The sequence below is a fragment of the Myotis yumanensis genome, unplaced genomic scaffold (genome assembly GCF_028538775.1).
Source record: "Myotis yumanensis isolate MYYU_CA2020_CCGP unplaced genomic scaffold, mMyoYum1.0.hap1 SCAF_1, whole genome shotgun sequence".
Lineage (NCBI taxonomy): Eukaryota > Metazoa > Chordata > Mammalia > Chiroptera > Vespertilionidae > Myotis > Myotis yumanensis.
Genome location: NW_027223752.1, coordinates 157,263,216 through 157,282,975, shown reverse-complemented (window position 1 = coordinate 157,282,975; position 19,760 = coordinate 157,263,216). Strand labels below are relative to the sequence as shown.

At 40.5% G+C, this 19,760-nt stretch overlaps 1 protein-coding gene across 1 annotated transcript in view; it reads right to left on the bottom strand.

The window, feature by feature from the left end:
• ENPEP (glutamyl aminopeptidase) overlaps window positions 1-15,613 on the bottom strand; it is an 88,841-nt gene extending 73,228 nt beyond the window's left edge. The window contains exons 1-2 of the mRNA XM_070390815.1: window positions 14,691-15,613; window positions 921-1,062 (exon numbers count right to left, since the gene is read on the bottom strand). Coding sequence (XP_070246916.1) covers window positions 921-1,062; window positions 14,691-15,340 — 792 coding nt within the window. The 5' untranslated portion in view covers window positions 15,341-15,613. The remainder of the gene's footprint in view (window positions 1-920; window positions 1,063-14,690) is intronic.
• Between the last annotated feature and the right edge of the window lie 4,147 nt (window positions 15,614-19,760).

The window sequence follows — 19,760 nt, the reverse complement described above, 5'->3', positions numbered from 1 at the left end:
CGTGGGTGGATGCTCAATCACTGAGTCACACCAGCTGGGCTGAGGTAATGACATTTTGGTTAACTACATTACCCATTATGGGGATAAGGAGCAGAAACAGAGGAAAGAATCTTATGTTAATAAATAGAGGCCCGGTGCATGAATTCATGCATGGGTGGGGTCCCTTGGCCTGGCTGGCAATCGGGGCCTGTCTCACCCATTCCTGATTGGACTGATCGGGGCCGGGAGGTTGGCCAGCCAGCTTGCCGGGGGGAGGGACCACAGGAGGTTGGCCAGCCACAGGAGGTTGGCTGTGGGAGTACACTGACCACCAGTTGGCTGTGGGAGCATCTGCCCCCTGGTGGTCAGTGCATCATCATAGCGACCAGTCATAATGGTCGCTTAGGCTTTTATATATGTAGATTATACAAACAGAACTTTTTGTAGCCTATTTTTTAAACGTTTAAAGAGCAGGTCTAATTCACCAGAAAATCTATGGGTATGCTGTTCTCTGGGATTGGCTTCTGCACACCAATACTTAAGTGATGATATTTTGCAGTATTTCTATTTTAAAAGCTGAATTTATATTCAAATACAAACCAAGAATAGTGATGAGGCCCTTGAATATTTTTCAGTCTTCAATTCCTTTATTTTGCCATTAATTTGTCATTCTTTCAGTAAAGCAGAGCCCAGCTGGTGTATGCCTGCTGTATTCTCTCTAACTTAGAAAACCCAGTGTGGCTTTTTGACTGGACTGTGATCTCCTGCGATAAAGACTTCTAGGAATTCAAAGGAAATGTATCCTGACACCTCTAAATAAGCCACAAGAGCACATTTAATTTTAGAATTCAGCAGTGTTCTTTCATAGCAAATCAGGTAACTTACCTGATATTTTAAACTAACTATATTCATAAACAAACAATTTTTAAAAAAATACTCACCTCCACCGGCATATTTGAAAGTGCCTGATAGTCTTTGGGGTGGACGATAGATATTGTATAAGTTGCCTTTTTGTTGGGCTCATCAAAACAAGGGAAGGATTTCCTGGCATCTGTTGGTTCATGATCAGTGGCTGCTATGCTCCTTGGAAACAAACACACACACACACAAAATCCTTGTTGTCTCTTCTGACAGCCCCTCTGTTTCTATCCCTACAGAAAATAATCAACTGTGTAATTATAACCGTTACATTTCTTAAAATGAGTCTCCATCCACACTCAGGTATTTTGGTGCCATAATTAAAAATATGTGAAATGTGGATGAGCAAAAATAAACCCAATTATGAGCTATCACTCTCTTCACCACAGAGTTGTCGAACAACAAGTAGACCAGCGGTTCTCAACCTGTGGGTCGCGACCCCTTTGGCGATCGAACGACCCTTTCACAGGGGTCGCCTAAGACCATCCTGCATATCAGATATTTACATTATGATTCATAACAGTAGCAACATTACAGTTATGAAGTAGCAACGAAAATAATTTTATGGTTGGGTCACAACATGAGGAACTGTATTTAAAGGGCCAGAAGGTTGAGAACCACTGAAGTAGATAATCACAAAACCAACTCCGGGCTTGTCCGGAACTGCCCCTGTGAGAGGGAGCAGCTGTGTTCCCTCACAGAACAGAGAAGCATGTTCCAGAGTCCCAGCTCCTGTCCCTAATGGCACATTCTGTCTTATTTATGTTACTCCAGGGACAAAACCCAGTTTCATTTCCCTGCAAAGGAAGGCTCTGAGAAATCTGCCAGGTGAAGCAACCTTTGGCCAAGTTTAAAGCCCAGTTTTGAGAAGAGCATTTTTTATGGCTCTAACTTAGCATATGCTTACATAAGCAAAAATCTTTACATTTAATGTTTCCATCACTTCAAAGTGGAAGTCCTTTTTCTGAGCAATGGCTCAAAAAAAGAACAAAAAACAATGAATATATAATTGTTATGTGTGGTCATATCAGAGTAAGATAGTATTATTGTATTACTGATGGGAAGAGTAAGCAAAGTAAAAAATATAAAAGAAAGGACAAAAATGTTGGCTTATATTCATTAATAATTTGTGTAAGGAAAATATTTTGTTCTTTGAGATCCTCAGGGATTAAGGAAGGCATATCACAAAGATTACCAAGCTAAATTATTAGATCATTTATTCATCCAACAAATACACACACACACACACACACACACACATACTTGCTAGGCATTATTCTATGTGCTGAGAAAATAACAATGAATAAATAAAATAAATAAATAGATATACAAATAGATAACTGAATAAGTAAATAAATTAGGAGCATGTTGGGAGCTCTATACAAAATAAAACAGGGAGGGACAGAGAATGATTCGGGAACAGTGTTGAGCAACATTAAATATAGTAGTCAAGGACAATCTCTTAGAGAAGGTGATGGTTTGTTGAGATCTAAATGATGAGGAAAAACCAAGACAGGCGAAGATTAAGGAAAATGTGTTCTAGCAGAGGGTGCACAACCTCTAAGGTGGAAAATAACTTAATGTGGTCGAGAACCTGAAAGGTGTCCAGTGTGGCTGATGTATAGTGAACCAGAGAGACTGGGAAAAGGAGTTTCAAGAGCAGAGACCACAGTAAGGGTTTGAATTTCATTTGGGTACAAGGGTATATTTTTAAAAATATATTCTTATTAATTTCAGAGAGGAAGGGAGACCAAGAGAGAAAGAGAAACATCAATGATGAGAGAGAATCATTGATTGGCTGCCCCCTGCACACCTAACACTCCCCAGTGTTGAGCCCACAACCTGGGCATATGTCCTGACCGGGAATCGAAATGACCTCCTGGTTCATAGGTCAAAGCTCAACCACTGACCCATGCTGGCTGGGCAAGGATTATTATATACATTAATTTACTTTTAAAATACTATGTCTTAACCCTAGCTGGTTTGGCTCAGTGGATAGAGCATCGGCCTGCAGACTGAAGGGTCCCAGTTTTGATTCTGGTCAAAGGCACGTGCCCCAGTTGCGGGCTCGAACCCCAGTAGGGGGGAGTGCAAGAGGCAGCCAGTCAATGATGCTCTCTCATCACTGATGTTTCTGTCTCTCTCCCTCTCCCTTCCTCTCTGAAATCAATAAAAATATATTTTAAAAAATACTATGTCATAGCTCAACATCCATCTATAAGAAATTAAAATATTTTTTAATTTCTTTTAAAAATTTCTCAGGATATAAAAATTACTTGATAAAAACTCAGCCAAGAAAACTAACCTATGTAAGAAATACAACCAGAAAAGTGTCTGTCTGGAGAGGCTGTTGACTCAGGAAGGGAACTTTCTGGGACAATTGAAAAAAAATCTTTAACTTGATAGAAGTGTGGATAACAAAGATCATAATTCATTGAATTGTGCCTATTTGATTTGTGCATTTGATGTATACAAATTTCTCTAAAAATAACTGTAAATCAATATTGAGCTCTAGTAAGTAGTTTTGTGTTGTTGCAGGGTGTGGGTTAGCAATTCAGGAACAACCTTCTCTATATGCTTGCTTGAGCCAATAAAAAAAAAGTAATGGAAAGCAGCTTTCTCACTATTGGGGAAGAGAATTCTAAATTTGTAAAGGGGGAAGTTTAGAATATATAAATGCAGGTTTGGAATAAATTCAATGATTTTTATCTAGATAAAGTAGATAGATATGAAAATACACAGAGACATATGTTTCCTAGCTTTGTCTGCTGAGTAGGACTGGATGCAATGACAAGCATGTAGCAATCAACACAATTACCGTATTTTTCCATGTATAAGATGTCCCCATGTATAAGACGCCCCCCACTTTTCCAAACCAAAATTAAGAAATCAATATTTTAAATATTTTGCTGGTTTTCCTCTTAAGGCCTTCTTCTTTTTTGGCATCTTAAGGAGTTGTTCTTCCTGTTTTCTCCACTGTCTGATCATACACTCAGTGGGAGGAGGTCCAAATTGTCTCTCTGTAGCTCTATTTCCATGCTCTTTTGCATAGCTGATTACATTCAGTTTGAATTTTGCAGAGTAAGACAATTGCTTACTGATATTTATCTTCCTATTTTTTGACATCTTTATGGGCTCAGAAAGCTCGGGTCCCTGTTGCATCTACACACTCTCCACCTCCACCTCCACCTTCACCTCCACCTCCAATTATGGCATCAGCTAACATCAGTAACAATAAGGCTCATGATTGGAGGAAGTCTGTTTGACAAGGTATGGGCAGCTACGCACCCACTCAGCTCCCTCTTCGGCTGACTTCTGTGTATAAGATGTCCCTCAATTTTCAGTCTAACGATTTCAGAAAAAAATAGCGTCTTATACACAGAAAAATATGGTAATTCCCAGATGATCATTTTTAAATATCATTCTCCACTCCAAGGAACCAGGACTCCTTAGAGAAATGGCTGATTCCAGTGCGGGGTCAGGAAAAGTCCAAGATAATCCTGGAGCATCTCAGTGTGCCAAAAGTAAGGAAGTTCTCAAAGAATCATGGGAACAAGTAACAAAGACACAGGAGTCTGCTTGAGGGACTACCACTAGCCAAATCTGGGGGAGTTGGAACATCAAAATAAACGATGGAATTATAACTCATTGAATGAAATAAAAATCCATGAATCCTTACTCTGATAAAAATGAATGAGTAATCCTAGCAGGTTTGGCTCAGTGGATACAGTGTTGGGTCACAGACTTAAGGGTCATGGGTTCGATTCTGGTCAAGAGCATGTACCTAGTTTTTAGGCTATATGCACTGCCCAGCCTCCTGTCAGGGCGCTGGCAGAAGGCAACCAATCTATGTGTCTCTCTCACATAGATGTTTCTCTCTATCTCTCCCCCTCCCTTTCACCCTCTCTAAAAATTAACCAAAAAAACAAAACAGCCTTGACCAGTTTGGCTCAGTGGATAGAGCGTCAGCCTGCGGACTCAAGGGTCCCAGGTTACATTCTAGTCAAGGGCATGTACCTTGGTTGAGGGCACATCCCCAGTTAGGGAGTGTGCAGGAGGCAGCTGATCTATGTTTCTCTCTCATCTATGTTTCTAACTCTCTCTGCCTCTCCCTTCCACTCTGTAAAATATCAATAAAATATATTTATATATATATATATATATATATATCCTAATATATAAACAAAACAAAAACATATATATATATATATATCCTAATACATGAAAAGCCAGGGGCCATCATGACCAAAACAACCAGACAGCAGGCTGTGTGGGGCGACAAGGCCCATAGGGGGGTTACTGAGGGACAACCAAACGACTGAACAGCAGGCTGTGTGGGGCAACCAGGCCAGCAGGAGGGGCAGTGAGGGACGAGCAGGCCGGCAGGCAAGTGAGCAGTTAGGAGCCAGTGGTCCTGGATTGTGAGAGGGATGTCTGACTGCTGGTTTAGGCCCGATCCCCGGGATTGGGCCTAAACCAGCAGTTGGACATCCCCCGAGGAGTCCTGGATTGGGAAGGGTGCAGCCTGGGCTGAGGGGACTCCCCCCACCCCATTCCCCGTGCATGAATTTCATGCACCAGGCCTCTAGTGTATATATATGTATATATATATCAGGTTGTGAAAGACAAAGAAAGATCAAGGGACTGTTCAGTTTAAAGGAGTCTAAAGAGGAATGACACTAAAAGCAATAATGAATCTGGACTGTGAAAAAGTAGCTCAAAAGGACATTTTGTGGTTAAATGATGAAGTTTAATTATGACTGTGGATTAGGTAATTATATTATATCAATATTAAATTTCCTGGTTTTGATAACTGCATTATGGTTGTTGGAGAACATGTACTTGAAATATATACTGAATGTACTTAAGAAATATATACTGAATGCTGAGGTAAAGGGAAACAGTGTTTCAATATGAGAGAGAGAGAGAGGGAGGGAGAGAGAGAGAAAGAGAGAGAAAGACATTGAAGGGGGAAGGGAGAGAGAGGAACTAGGACAAAATGTAAACCATTGGTGAGTCTGGGTAAAGTGTTTCTAGGAGTTCATTGTACTATTTATGTAACTTTTCTGTAAGTTTGAAATTATTTCAAAATAAAAAGTTACTCAAAAAAGTCTCAGCCAAGAATTTATTCTTCAAAAAGTAATTACTGATGAGTTTCCGTGATCATAATTTAACTAGAGCATTGAAATTTCTAACACGGTGCAGATTGCAGCAAATTGCAAATACACTAGGATTAAAGAAACCTGTACACCTTGCTGGGGTACTAAGGTTTTCTAGTCAGCTGAACCAAGCTCCAATCCCATGTTTTGTCAGCTGCCCCTTTCTTCTGAATTCTTCTGGCTTCTGATTTCTTCCAGAGGCAGAGGAAAAACAAAAGTCACTCTGCAAGGATGTTGCAGCTTAGTCTCACCTCAGAAATAAACCAGCTAACTAATATTGGGAATATAAGTTGTGTGTGTGTGTGTGTGTGTGTGTGTGTGTGTGTGTGTGTACATGCCTCTGTGTGTGGAAGGTGAGGGTGAAGAGGGTGTTGAATTACATGTTCCTAAGTAATAGCCACGGGGTAGGTTTTCAACCATTTTACCAGTCTCAGCTCTATGCCTCAGGGCCCAAGAAAGCGAAGAATTTTCAATCCTTTCCCCATCTCTCTTTAAAAGAGGTTGTGCTTGAAAACTCAGAGATCCTGTACTTTAAAAATGAACAGAACAGTGTCAGAAATGTCTCTGTGTGGTGCGTCTGCTAGTCCTGTCAGTGAATGTTAATCACGCAGCTACAGTAATCTGGACGTACATTGGTGTAGGCCAAGTGACACGAATTACCAAGAAGAGTTACAAAATGTGCCCTGTTATTTCTAAATTGTAGAACCAATATGACTTTATGGGGGAAATTCTCTTCTAAAAGTAAAACTTCCTAGATTCTAATCAGTCTTTAGCCCCTCATGTGTACTTGCACAAATTACAAAACCTACCATTCTCGGTGCCCTCATCTATGAAAGCTGGTTACCAAAGCACATCAGGCCTCTTCCTAGGGCTGGGAGGAGACAGAGGGCTAGGTCATGTGTAGTGATATTTGAAACTCTCTTAAAATTTGCATAATGGGATAAGATACACTTCATTCTATTTTCTTAAATTCTGGAAAGCTAGCTATGCTTCTTCTCTTTCCTTCTCTCTTCCTTCCTTCCTTTCCTTCTCTCTTCCTTCCTTCCTTTCTTTCTTTCCTTCTTTCTTTCTTTCTTTCTTTCTTTCTTTCTTTCTTTCTTTCTTTCTTTCTTTCTTTCTTTTCTTTCTTTCTTTTCTTTTCTTTCTTTCCTTTCTCACATAGCATATGCAACTTTAATCAACCAAAAGAAAAAGTCCCAAATGAGACACCAACACTTCATTCACATATCTTACAAAAAAAGGACATTCTAAGATTGACAACACTGTGAATCCAGTATTCAGACCATGTAGGCTCCACTCGATTGGTTAAGATCCTTCCATCCTGCGACCACACCAGATGCCTAGGCCCCCAAAACAGCTTTGCACAGAGTGCTCCCAAAGTAAAGGCCTGTAACCAACCCGAGATCAGGAAGCAGAGTCCCAACCAAGCTGCCATCGTAGGTCCAGGCTTAGGTGAGCCTGGCTCTGCTTTATGATGTAGCACCTTCCACACCAGCAGACTTCAAAATTCATTCAGACACAAATATCTGTACTGGAACAATTTTTTTTTTTAATTTGTGTGTAAATACTATAGGTGATATAACAAATTTTTAAAATAACATTTTTCTCATGAACTCCTGTTTGACTCAAAAGCTCCTATTTAAATATGCTAAATTCACCTGGCTGGCATGGCTTGGTGTTAACCTATGAACCAGTAAGTCACAGTTCGATTCCCAGTCAGGGCACATGCCTGGGTTGTGGGCTGTGCAGGAGGCAGCCAATCAATGACTCTTTCTCAACATTGATGTTTCTATCTCTCTCTCCCTCTCCCTTCCTCTCTGAAATCAATGATATATATGTTAATTCCATCCAAAGTTACTAAAGTTTTGTATATATATGCAAATTTGAAAAGGAGGCATATGAGAGAGCAGTACAAAACAGTTTCAGACGACAACTTCTTTGAGGAGGTTTTATTCAGTGATTAAACTTTCCTTTTTAAAATCAGCTGGATTGTGTTGCAAATTAATGCGGAAAGCCAGGCTAATAGCACAGTATGTTCAAAAGTGACTGCTGGGTCTGTTCTGAATAATTACCGTGCCAGGCACAGGCACTGAGGTAAACCACTTTCCCATGGGGGCCTTGCTATGCTATGTTAATAAGCCCCTTTCGAGGCCCAGCACATTCAAAATATAATTCTATGTAGCTTATTAATTTATAAAAGGGAAGAACACCCCTCTGACTTCTCTGAGTAAGTCACATCAACGTGACTTTAGAGAAAGCGGAGGAGAGAGGAGGAGATGATGCAATTCACTCTGAATCAACTTTTAAAAATTAAAAAAAAAAACACACACACTACTATCCCATAAGTCATCTGGCAGATTATTTCCAAGGAAGACTCTCAGGCTATATTCAGCAATTTGATGACTTAATCCAGCAAAATAAATAGCGAGGTCTAGGTCAGTGATGGCGAACCTTTTGAGCTCGGCGTGTCAGCATTTTGAAAAACCCTAACTTAACTCTGGTGCCGTGTCACATATAGAAATTTTCTGATATTCGCAACCATAGTAAAACAAAGACTTATATTTTTTATATTTATTTTATATATTTAAATGCCATTTAACAAAGAAAAATCAACCAAAAAAATGAGTTTGCGTGTCACCTCTGACACGCGTGTCATAGGTTCGCCATCACTGGTCTAGGTAAAAACCTTAAACAAAAGGCTTCTGACACAAGTGGGGCAGCCACGGTTGCTATGTGTCAGTGCAGACCAAAGCGAGTGTTCCACATGTAAGAAGGGAAGTTGATCAGTGCAAGACAGCCCATCCCGCTTATTCAGATTCCACCATGCTTTTGGTGGTTTGAATGCAACCGTTAATTAGTTACCCTTATCTTCCAATTATCTTTCCCTATGTAGAAGACATGCAAGGCCAAGTAAAATCTTTTTTGTTTCCTTGCTCCTAAAATAAATTACTAAGCTTCCTGCAACAAGTAAACAAGACTAAAAAAAATCAATTCTTCATTGATAATGGATATACTGATAGCTCGACATAGCAATCTAAGAATATAATGAATAAACTGACATACACACCCACGCATGTGGGAATGTACCAAACACACTGACCTAAGACCATCCCACTGATTTCCTTTTTTGCCATATTTCCACTTAACTCCTAAATCTTTATCACAAGCCTTCACCTTGTGCTGCAGATTTATTTATCCAAATGCCTCCTAGACCTCTTCCTAGGTGTCTGACAGGCATTCAACACATCTGACACTGAATTTAAGACCTTTCCTTCTCAATCTGGATCTTCTCTTCTACTTCTAATTAATGTGTGGCTATTCCTCGGATCAGGTATCTGGGACATCCTAGGCCCATAAGTTTACCTTAACCCTCTGATAGTCAGTTTGCAAATCCTGATTCCTTTCCTCCAAACTGCCTTCTCCATTGTGTCATCTTCTGTCTGTCTTGAAGCCACTGTCTTACCTGATCTTCATCTCTTTCCGGGTCATTGCACTGTCTCCCGTATACCCATGTATGGATTTGGCTCTTTCCTTCACCATCCACTTCCAAATGGTGACCAGTTAATTTTTCCTGCATAATGCCTTTCATCCGCTATCCTTCCTTTCCTTTCTCGTGGGTTTTCAAGAGTTATCTCTACCTAACCTCTTCCTATAAACCTCTCCCACAAACTAATTTTCTCCCCACTCTGCTCTTCTGACTTGGTGCCTTTCCTTTTTACTTGCTTTTACCTTCTCAGTTTGCCTATTAAAATCCCACCATACTGTTAAAGTCAGTGTCAATCCTACCAATGTTTTGAGGACGATCCAGAAAACTCAAAGTGGAAACCATCTGCCCTCTTTTTAAATCCTTGTAATTTCTATCAGTTCCAATCATCCCATTTCTTAAACCATAAAGACCGTGTTCCTAAATTTACAAAGAAAGTATATACCAATTCCACTTCCCTTCCACAAGATGAGCAGAAAACAAACAAGGAAAGTTTCCGCCCTGATTTGGAAGGTAGAGATGTCATTGGTGGAAGCTGGACTCCTTCATGGGAAAGCTCCGTAGCCATGCGGCCTGGCCCCGCTTGTCGCCAGAGGACATTAGGAGTGGAGAAGCCGGTGTGAACTGCTTCCATATATTCATCCAATAATATTGGAGTGTTCAGTGTGTGCCACACAGTGAACAAGAGAGGCTTAGCTTACTCTCAGAGACCCACGGAAGAGTCCAGTCACATAAGGTAGGGAAACCACACTGTGGCAGTCTCTGGAAATTCATATGGACACTGTCAGGAGAAAGCCTCTGAAAAGTCTCACCATTAAAAAACACACAAGAGCCCTAACTGGTTTGGCTCAGTGGATAGAGCATCGGCCTGCGGACTGAAGGGTCCCAGGTTCGATTCCAGTCAAAGGCATGTATGTACCTTGGTTGCAGGCACATCCCTGGTGTGCAGGAGGCAGCTGATCGATGTTTCTCTCTCATTGATGTTTCTAACTCTCTATCCCTCTCCCTTCCTCTCTGTAAAAAATCAATAAAATATATTTTTAAAAAAACACACAAAAAAACACACAAGAAATCCTATTGTGTTTAATATTATTGCCCAAACTAATTTGGCCACAGTATCCCTCCCCTACTTTTGTCCTGGCAAAATCTATTGCTATCCATGCAGTTCTGTGCGACACACTTTGGGAAATGCTGTGTAAGATTAGTTTAAATGCCGAGAAAGAAATGCTCAACTTGGGAGTGAAAAAAAAATATTGTTATATACTTGGAGATTTGAGTAGAGAGGACTCTGGGAAAAGAACAACTGAAAAGAGTGTGGGGGTTCGGGTGGTGTGGGCAGGGAAACATTTCAAAAGTTTCAATCCTTTTTAAGTGTTTTTTTCTCAGACCTTAAGAGAGTAGTAGGAAAAGTGACTTTTAAGTTTTCCACACGCTCTTCTCTAAGCCTCACTACAAGTCTGTCCCTAGCAAGGTGACAGCTTGACATAGAGAACTCTAAGCTGGCTCGTCCTTCTTCTACAACTCTCCTTTACCTTAGCATTTTGAGGGAAAGTAGCTACTGAGTTCATTCATGTTTAGTTTGCATTAAGGCTGCAACAATAATATCCCAAACTGCTAATACTCAATCCTGGAGTTAAATTTTACATTAAGGCAAAAAAGTCAGAGAATATGATTTTGATTGCATAAAGTGTATTACTATAGTGGTGCTTTAATTGCAGGAGCTTCGAATATGACAAAGCTCAGTCTATAATGTGAAAGCATGGTGTTGCTCCAATGAATTCACTCTTGCCATCCTTATATGGACAGTGATGGGAACCCCCAGAGGCCTGCATTGTCCAAAGGCTTAAAAGAAATGCATTTTTTCTCATATGTCTGAGATATGTCCTAACAAGCCAAACCAAAAGTATTCCATTGAGCCTAAATGAAGTTATTGAGTATGTGCCAGGGCTATTCCAAAGCGTGTATGCAGTGCACAACTGGCAGCATCCTGTGTAATATGAGAGCCTCAAAAGCTACCAATGAAAACAAACTCGGGAAGACCAATCTTCCCTGAGAACCTAGCAGCACAGGCCTTCCTCACCAATCTTGCGACAGCATGGTGTTTGCTGCCCAACAGTTAATACAACTGAGTTTCCGAATGTCAGCTCTCACACATATATTTTATGGTAAAATTAACTGGTGCGGTAAAATAATCCAAAGAATCAGAGTAAGTAATATATATTTTAGTGTACAGTGTGTGGTTTTCTTAAATATATTTATATTGATTTCAGAGAGGAAGGGAGAGAAATACCAAAGATGAGAATCATTGATCAGCTGCCTCCCGCATGCCCCCTACTGGGGATCGAGCCCGCAACCCAGGCATGTGCCCCTAATCAGAATTGAACCCGGGACCTCTCAGTCCGCAGGGCAACTCTCTATCCACAGTGTGTGTCTTTTTAATTTATGAAATATGTAACAGAAATTTATTAATGGAACCTTGTTTCATATTTTTTTTTGGCCTTCCTATGATGTATAGAATTTTTATGAAATATTTTGATGGCTTTAATTGGATGAAATTTCTATTATTTTCACAACCTAAGAAGCAGTTTTAAAGTCTGAGAATAGTAATTTTAAAGCTTTGACTCAATTTATACTAAAGAATTTTTAGTATCTCTTGAAGGTGGAATAGTATGCCTTTTCCTCCACCAAAGTGCAAACACTTTAAAAAATTATGTTACTGTTAGTGTGGCTCAGAAAAGTAGGTACTTTCATGCATTGTTGGTGGAAATGTAATTTGGAACATACTTTTTGAAAGTTGGTTTGGAGACACACATAAATACATATGTGCATGCACGTGTCATATATATGTGTGTCATATATATGTGTGTACTAGTATATATATGTATAAATACACATGTGCATGCATTTATACATATGTAGTTTGGACCATTTTCCTAAAGAAATCTTAGAAAATGTTATACGTTATTATAGAGATGTTCATTACATTTTTTATAGGTGTTTCTAGGTAAAACATAGGAGCAACTTAAATGCTCAGGCTTAATGGAACAATTGAATAAATTATATTCCTACAATGAACTACCATGTATCCATTAAATCATATGGAAGAATAACAAATGACTTGTTAAAGTGTTGATATATCCTAAAGGCTATTGCATAATGCTGTGCACAGCATAATAATGCCATGTTTATGTGTCCAGAAAAAAATGCTAAAAGAATATTTGCCTAAATATTAACAATGACTATACTTGAGCGATGGGCTTATAAATGGATTTTTATATTTTCCTATAAAATGTTCCCTGTCTTCCAAGTTTTCTGTGGCAATGTGTATTTATACTATGTTCTTTTCTGACTTTTTTATAGTAATAAAATTCTGGAAACAACTCAAATGAGCATCAGGGAATTGGTTTTAAAAAATAGTGCATTTGTGCAGGGGAGTATTGTACCATTTTAAAAATCTGACTCTTAAAAATATTTAAGACTGAATAAGAAATGCTTATAATAAGTTAAAAAGGTATATAGATGGATTGCCATTTTGATCGCCCAGAAAAATATTAGAATTACATTAACATATTAATGGGCTTACCAATGAATGGTGGAAGTATTTATTGGTTCTTTTGATTTTCCTTTTTAATAATTTTCTATGCATTCAACATATGTAAATTTTATAAACAGAAAAATGTAAACAATAAAGAAGTTTGTTTGGTTACTACTACGATACATCATCTATAGGAGCATGATTCCTTCACACTGGCATTTCTACCCAATGTATCAGTGTACTACAAGTAAGATAGGGATATTTAAATATTTTATTTTAGTACTTGGGTCTCTCTGACAAACAGAAAGAATTTTGCCCTATAAGATACTTAGAACAACATGGGAAAGGGATGTACAGTGAGCTGGCCCCAGGTTCACATTTCTGAACTGTGATACTACGGTTTCTTACTCATTTACCTGTTCAGAATCTAAGTAAGCAAAGGTCAAAGCAGTTTCAAGTTCAGTGACACTTCAGGTGTAGCCTTCCTCCTTGATACAAGGGCCACACCCACAGTGTGAAGGTTTTCTAAGATCATTGAGTTTATACCTTTAATACAACTCTAGTGGCAGCCTCTGATTGATTGTCAAGGCAAGTAACATCTTTGTTGGACTCAGGAAATGAAGTTGTGTACAGACACACACACACTTGGAAGACTGTGGGAAAGAAAATGTTTTTATGTCCTTAATTATATATCTTTAATGTTGCAAAAAGCTTATAAGGCATTCCCATGCATATTGCATTATGGGCAATAAGTCCAAAGATGTATCTATGTGCTGCCACTGATGTGTGGACTCAGTTTTTATTGAAAGCTTATCTGTAAATGATTCTGGCTAAATGAGATAAAGGACACAGTCCTAGATGGAGTCACAAAAGACAACTCCATGAATTTTACATACTCTTTCCATGTCTTTTCTCTAGTAAAATAGTCAAAATTATAATTGACACGTACTGACTTTCACTTAAATTGAGTGTAATAGCATTTTAAAGGTTCCGTTTAAAAGTCATCTCCATGGGACCCACGAATATCGCCAGTGAAATTTGCCAAATACATGTATTTCAAAAATCTGAGTTAGTTTCTACTACATATTAAGGATCCAGCCCTGGGCGGCGTGGCTCAGTGATTAGAGCGTCGGCCGGAGAACAAGGGTGGCGGGTTCGATTCAGGTCAAGAGCAGGTACCTGGGTTTCGGGTTCCCTTCCCTGACTGGGGCACGAGCAGGAGGCAACTTGTGAATGTGGCGGCTCTCACATCGATGTTTCTCTCTCTTCTCTCCCCCCTCCCTTCCTCCAGTGAGGTTTAACAAAAATGAAATAATAAAAAGGACACGGCTTAGCATATAATAGTTTTTCCAACGGAACAAAAGCCTTACACTGATTTTTCTTTCTTTTTTACACTCTGTGCAGTTCACTCAAAACTTTCAAATGTTATGATTCTGAATAGCCCCCAGGGCAAGACTTTGTGCCTCCCAGAAAAACAGGTAGCGTGGACGTCCAGGATACACAGCAGACCAACAAACGAATGAAAAGGTGGAAAGCGGAGAAGAAAGAAAAAAAAAAAAGAAACGGAAAGCAAGCATGTGCGTCGAGGGGACATAGAGCAAAAATTAATATTTACTTGATCTGTCCGTTCTCCACGTAGGTCGTCCTATAAAAGCCCACGAGCGAGCCGTTCAGCTGGCCGGCGAACTCCAGGGTCAGGCGGTAGAACTCGTCGCCGGTCGGGGCCAGCTCTGTGTCGGCCTCCACCACCACGTACTCCTGCTTTCGGTACTCGAAGCAGCGCTGCACTCCCACCGCCGCCCCGGAGGGCCCGCGCAGCACGGGGAGCCGGCTGATCTTGGTCTCGCGGAGGTGCAGCCACAGGTGCCGGGTGGGCGCGCTCACCCTGATGGCGATGGTCACGGTGCCCGTGTACGTGTCCTGCTCCAGCACCGGCTTCACCTCCAGGTCGTAGTGCACCGGGCTGATGGTGTCCGGGAGCCTGAAGTTCTTCCAGCCCCCACTCTCATCGTCGCTGGCGGGGCAGACCCCCTGGTCCTGGGGAGGGCCCGAGGTGGGAGGCCGCTGGGTGGGAGGCCCCTGGGTGGGAGGCCGCTGGGTGGGAGGCCCCTGGGTGGGGACCTTTTCCGCGGGGTCACACGATCTGGTCAAGCCAACAGCGAGTCCTACGATCAAGCCTACACCCACCACCACCGCGCAGATGATGGCCACATGTTTCCCTCTAATGCAGTATCTCTTGGAGTCGTCTCCCTCCGCAAAGTTCATTGTTGTTTCCAAAGACAAAGGCTGCTCCCGAAAGGATGTTAAAACTAACTGGCGGATGTCAGCAGACTTCCTTTTTTTTTTTTTTTTTTTTAAATGGGGGGAATGCCCTGGTTTGGGCAGCCTGTTTTCACTTTCCCCACACCTCTCTCTGGCTTCTCTCCCTGCACGTTTCCCCCAGCCACTCAGGGATGAATGCGGAGGAGGGGGCGGGGTGGGAGAGGAGCTGAGCGGGAGGGAGAGGACTGACGAGGAAATTGTCCCCGCTGCCTTATAAGCAGTGCACCCCCACCCCACCCCTCGGGCGCTGGAGGGAGTTAAATATAAAACAGGGCTTAGCTTATCAGCCAGCAGGAGGATGGTCCTTTGCCAAAGCTCTGTCAGCAGCTTTCTGGAGAACATTTGGGAAAGGGGTGTGCTGGCCATAGAAAAACTCAACCTTTGTCACCGGGTCTCTGCCTTCTTCCTGCTGTGCTCACGGTCTCTCTCTTCACCAAAGGGCTTCTTGAATTTCAGCTGTTTTATCAGGTAGCTTGCCAAAGAAGCCAAGTGTTTTCTTTTCATTCTTTCCCTCATGTTATGTAAACATTCAGATCCTGCCTTTTGCCAAATTCATGTCCTGGAATCGGATGCTCAGAGCGATGCATAGATTCAAGGACCACTGGGGTACTCAGTGAGTATTTGATGAACGGGGGAGTTAGTAAGGCAGAGCCAGGTAGCCCTCAGTGAGTACAGGGGATGCTGGATGGAAGAGAAGGGGAGACATGAAGAAATTAGCCAAAGCAGTCCTGGACCTGAAAAGCCCAAGAGACAGAAGGGAAAAGGATTGGAAAGTCAGAACTAAACGAAGGTAAACTTGTTAGATAATCGTGTCAGATTAGATACTTGAACTGGATTAGATAAATTTATCTCTGCACTTTGCCTCCAAGGGAGATTTGCTTTAGATTTGGATGTGGTAGATCACATTTGGAACAGATTCTGATGGGAAAGGAGGCCTGTTGGGAGATTCATTATTGCTTCTGAATGATAAGGTCACGGGGAGAAATCACACGAATGATCCCCTTGTTAAAATGTAGGCACCTGAGCCTTCTCTATTAGTAGCGATACAATAATAATTATAAAAATTTTGAAAACTTTCTATATGCTAGGTACTATACAAGAATTTCATAGAAGTTATTTAAATCTTTCCAACAACTCTATAAGAGTGGTACTATTATGTTGCCTATTTTAAAAATGGGAAGACTGATATTTAAGAAGTTTAAGTCATTTGCTTAAGGTCACACAACTGATAAATAGCAGAATTAAGGTTGGAACCCAGGTTGTCTGAATCCAAAGCCCATATATCTAACCCACTGCCTCCATTCTCTGAAGAGGAGAAATGTTTAATGGGGAGAAATGTTTAAAGGATAAGTAACTATGAAAAACTTGATCAATATTTCCCAAAGTGCAATCCATGTATATTAATAGATATACTTATATTGGGGGCAAAAATAAAATATTGGGGACTAGCTATGCTTATGGGACATATTAATCATGCTCTATTAACCATGATTGCCTTGTTCTGGTTAAAGAAAGGAACTTGGCTGGAAGTTGTATGTCCCCAGGACCTTGGACCTGGGAGTCAACCTTGGACCTAACAATCAACCTTGAAACCATTCTCATTCAAGAACTTCCTATTATCATGGAAAGATTAACAACCTTGTTGCCGAAACGATGGAGTCCCACCCCAGCTTCCCACTTCCCCATACCTGTAATCCCTACTTCCCCATGTAATCTTTGTCTTACCCTATATAAGCAGCTGGATTATGAGGGGCTGCAGGGCAGACTTTAGTGGATGACCCGCTGCTCTCCCATACTGCTGGCAGTATTTGAATAAATGCTCATATATGATTCAACCCTGTCTCTGCTTAATTGACTCAAGTAGTGACAGGCAGCACGGACCCATTTGTTGTCCGATTACGCTTACAGAGCAAGCAATGCTGGGTTAGAAAAAGTTATTAAGTTCTGTCACTCCCTTCCATTCTCTCAGAGTCTCCAGATGGTATTACACATACTGTGAATGTCCCAGGCAGGATGTACTATTGAGTAGTTTCTACACTTAGTAGAAACATTTGTCGGTGTGTTTTTTATATCTATTGATATGATAATATGATTTATACTTTTTTAATTTTGATAATGTTGTGTATCACAATAATTGATTTGCAAAGATTGTACCAACTTTGCATCCCAAGAATAAATCCCACTTGATTGTGGCATAGGTCTTCTTTAATATATTATTTAATTTGGCTAATATTTTGTTGAGAATTTTTGCATCAAAGTTCATCAGTGATATTGGCCTATAACTTTCTTTTTTAGTGTCTTTTTCTGGTTTTGGTATATAGTAATGCTAGCCTCATAAAATGAGTTTGGTAGTCATCCCTCTTCAATTTTTTGGAATAGTTTGAGAAGTATAGGTATTAATTGTTGGAATGTTTGGTAAAATTTACCTATGAAGCCATAAGGTCCATGTTATGCCCAGATTCCAGGATCCCCAAGAAACCACACCAGGGAGCCAGCCGTGTCCAATGCAAAAGCATAAGAGTCTTTATTCAAGCCCGGGCTTGGCTCCCCTACCCCCCTTACTGACGCAGCAGCAAGTGGCAGAGAGAGAGCTAGCCCTGTGGGAAGAGGAGTTTTATAGGGGGTTGGAGTAAGGGGAGGAGAAAGGACTGTGGGCCCTGCGATTGGCCAGGCTCAAGTCGGTGTCTTGTTACACAGGATGTGGTCATATCTATGGTGCGCACTTCCCTTGATTGTCATTGGTTAGTTTAAAGAAGTCCTGGGTGTGGCTAGCAGAGGCTTGGGCTTCTGGGAAGAAGCCTTGCTGAGCACATGGCTGCCCAAAAATGGAGGATCCAGGGTAAGATGGAAGGCATAGCCCTTACCCTGGGGCAAGATGAAGGGTGTAGTCCTTGCCCTTTCAGTCCATAATTTTGTTTTTTGGAGGGTTTTTTTGGTTACCAGTTCCATTTCATTAATAGTTATGTGGACGAAAGGGGCCACATGCTAACCTGACAAGCTCAGGGAAGGCTTGCATGGCGATCTTGCAAACTCAAAAGACCTAAAGCAACCACAAAGGATGGTCTGACATTAAACTTTAACTAAAGTACTTATGGTTGCTAGTCATCTCCTAAGCTTTAATCTTCCCTGACAAGGTTAATCTTTACCTTAACTGAGCTTATTGTCTTTTTGCATGTATGATAGCATATCATTGAAATGTCAGGGTAACAACTCCCCCCCCACACACACACACCCCCCCCCACCGGACTTCTCAGGGCACAACCAAATGCCCTGGGTGCCAGGACAGATAGCACAAATTCCTTCACTGTTATTGTTATCGTGTTGATTGTTGACTGTTAACTATCCTATACCCACCTAAGTAAAAGAAGCATATATCTTATCATTTTACTCTTTATCCAATCCCAGAGGTTTCCTCGCTTTGCTTTCTCCCGCCTCTCTAATCTATCACCAATTGATTTCATGTAACCCACTTACATCTCCTCCTTTGATTGCAATGTACAAAAATAGATGAAAAACGCCATTCTCTGAAGCATTATTCCAATCCGTTGAGATTCTGCTTCCCAGCAATTATCAACAGTTTGATTCAAATAAACTCACAAAAATTCTTTACAGGTTTGAATGTTTTTACGTTACCAGTTATAAGTTTATTCTGATTTTTTGTTTCTTCCTAACTCAGCCTTGGAAGATTCTATGTTTCTAGGAATTTATTCATTTTTTCCAGGATGTCTAATTTGTTGGTGTATAATTGTAGTGTTTCCTTATAATGCTTTGCATTCCTTTGGTGTCAGTTGTTATATTTCCTCTTTCATTTCTGATTTTATTTATTTGGGCCCTCCCTCTTTTTTTCTTGTTGAGTCTGTATAGCCTTACCAATTGTGTTTACTCAAAGAACCAGGTCTTGGTTTCATTGATTGTTTCTATTGTTGTTCTTTTTTCTTTTTTAGACTCTAATTTATTTAAGTGTAAGTTTAGATTGTTTTCTTGAGATTTTTCTAGATTCTTAAGGTAGGCTGGTAATGTTATGAACTGCACTCTTAGAACTGCTCTGGCTGAATCCCATCGAGTTTGGATCATTGTGTTTTTATTTTCATTTGTTTCAAGGTATCCTTTGATTTCTTTCTTGATCTTGTTGCTAACCCATTGGTTAGTAGTAAATTATTTAGCTTCCACATGTTTGTGCATTTTTCAGTTTTCTTGTAATTGATTTCTAGTTTCATATGATTGTGATCAGAAAAGATGCTTTATATGATTTGCCTCCTTAAACTTATTGAGACTTGTTTTGTGGCCTAACATGAGGTCTATCCTTGAAAATGTTTTATGTGCACTTAAAAATGATGTGTATCTGCTACTTTTGGGTGAAATG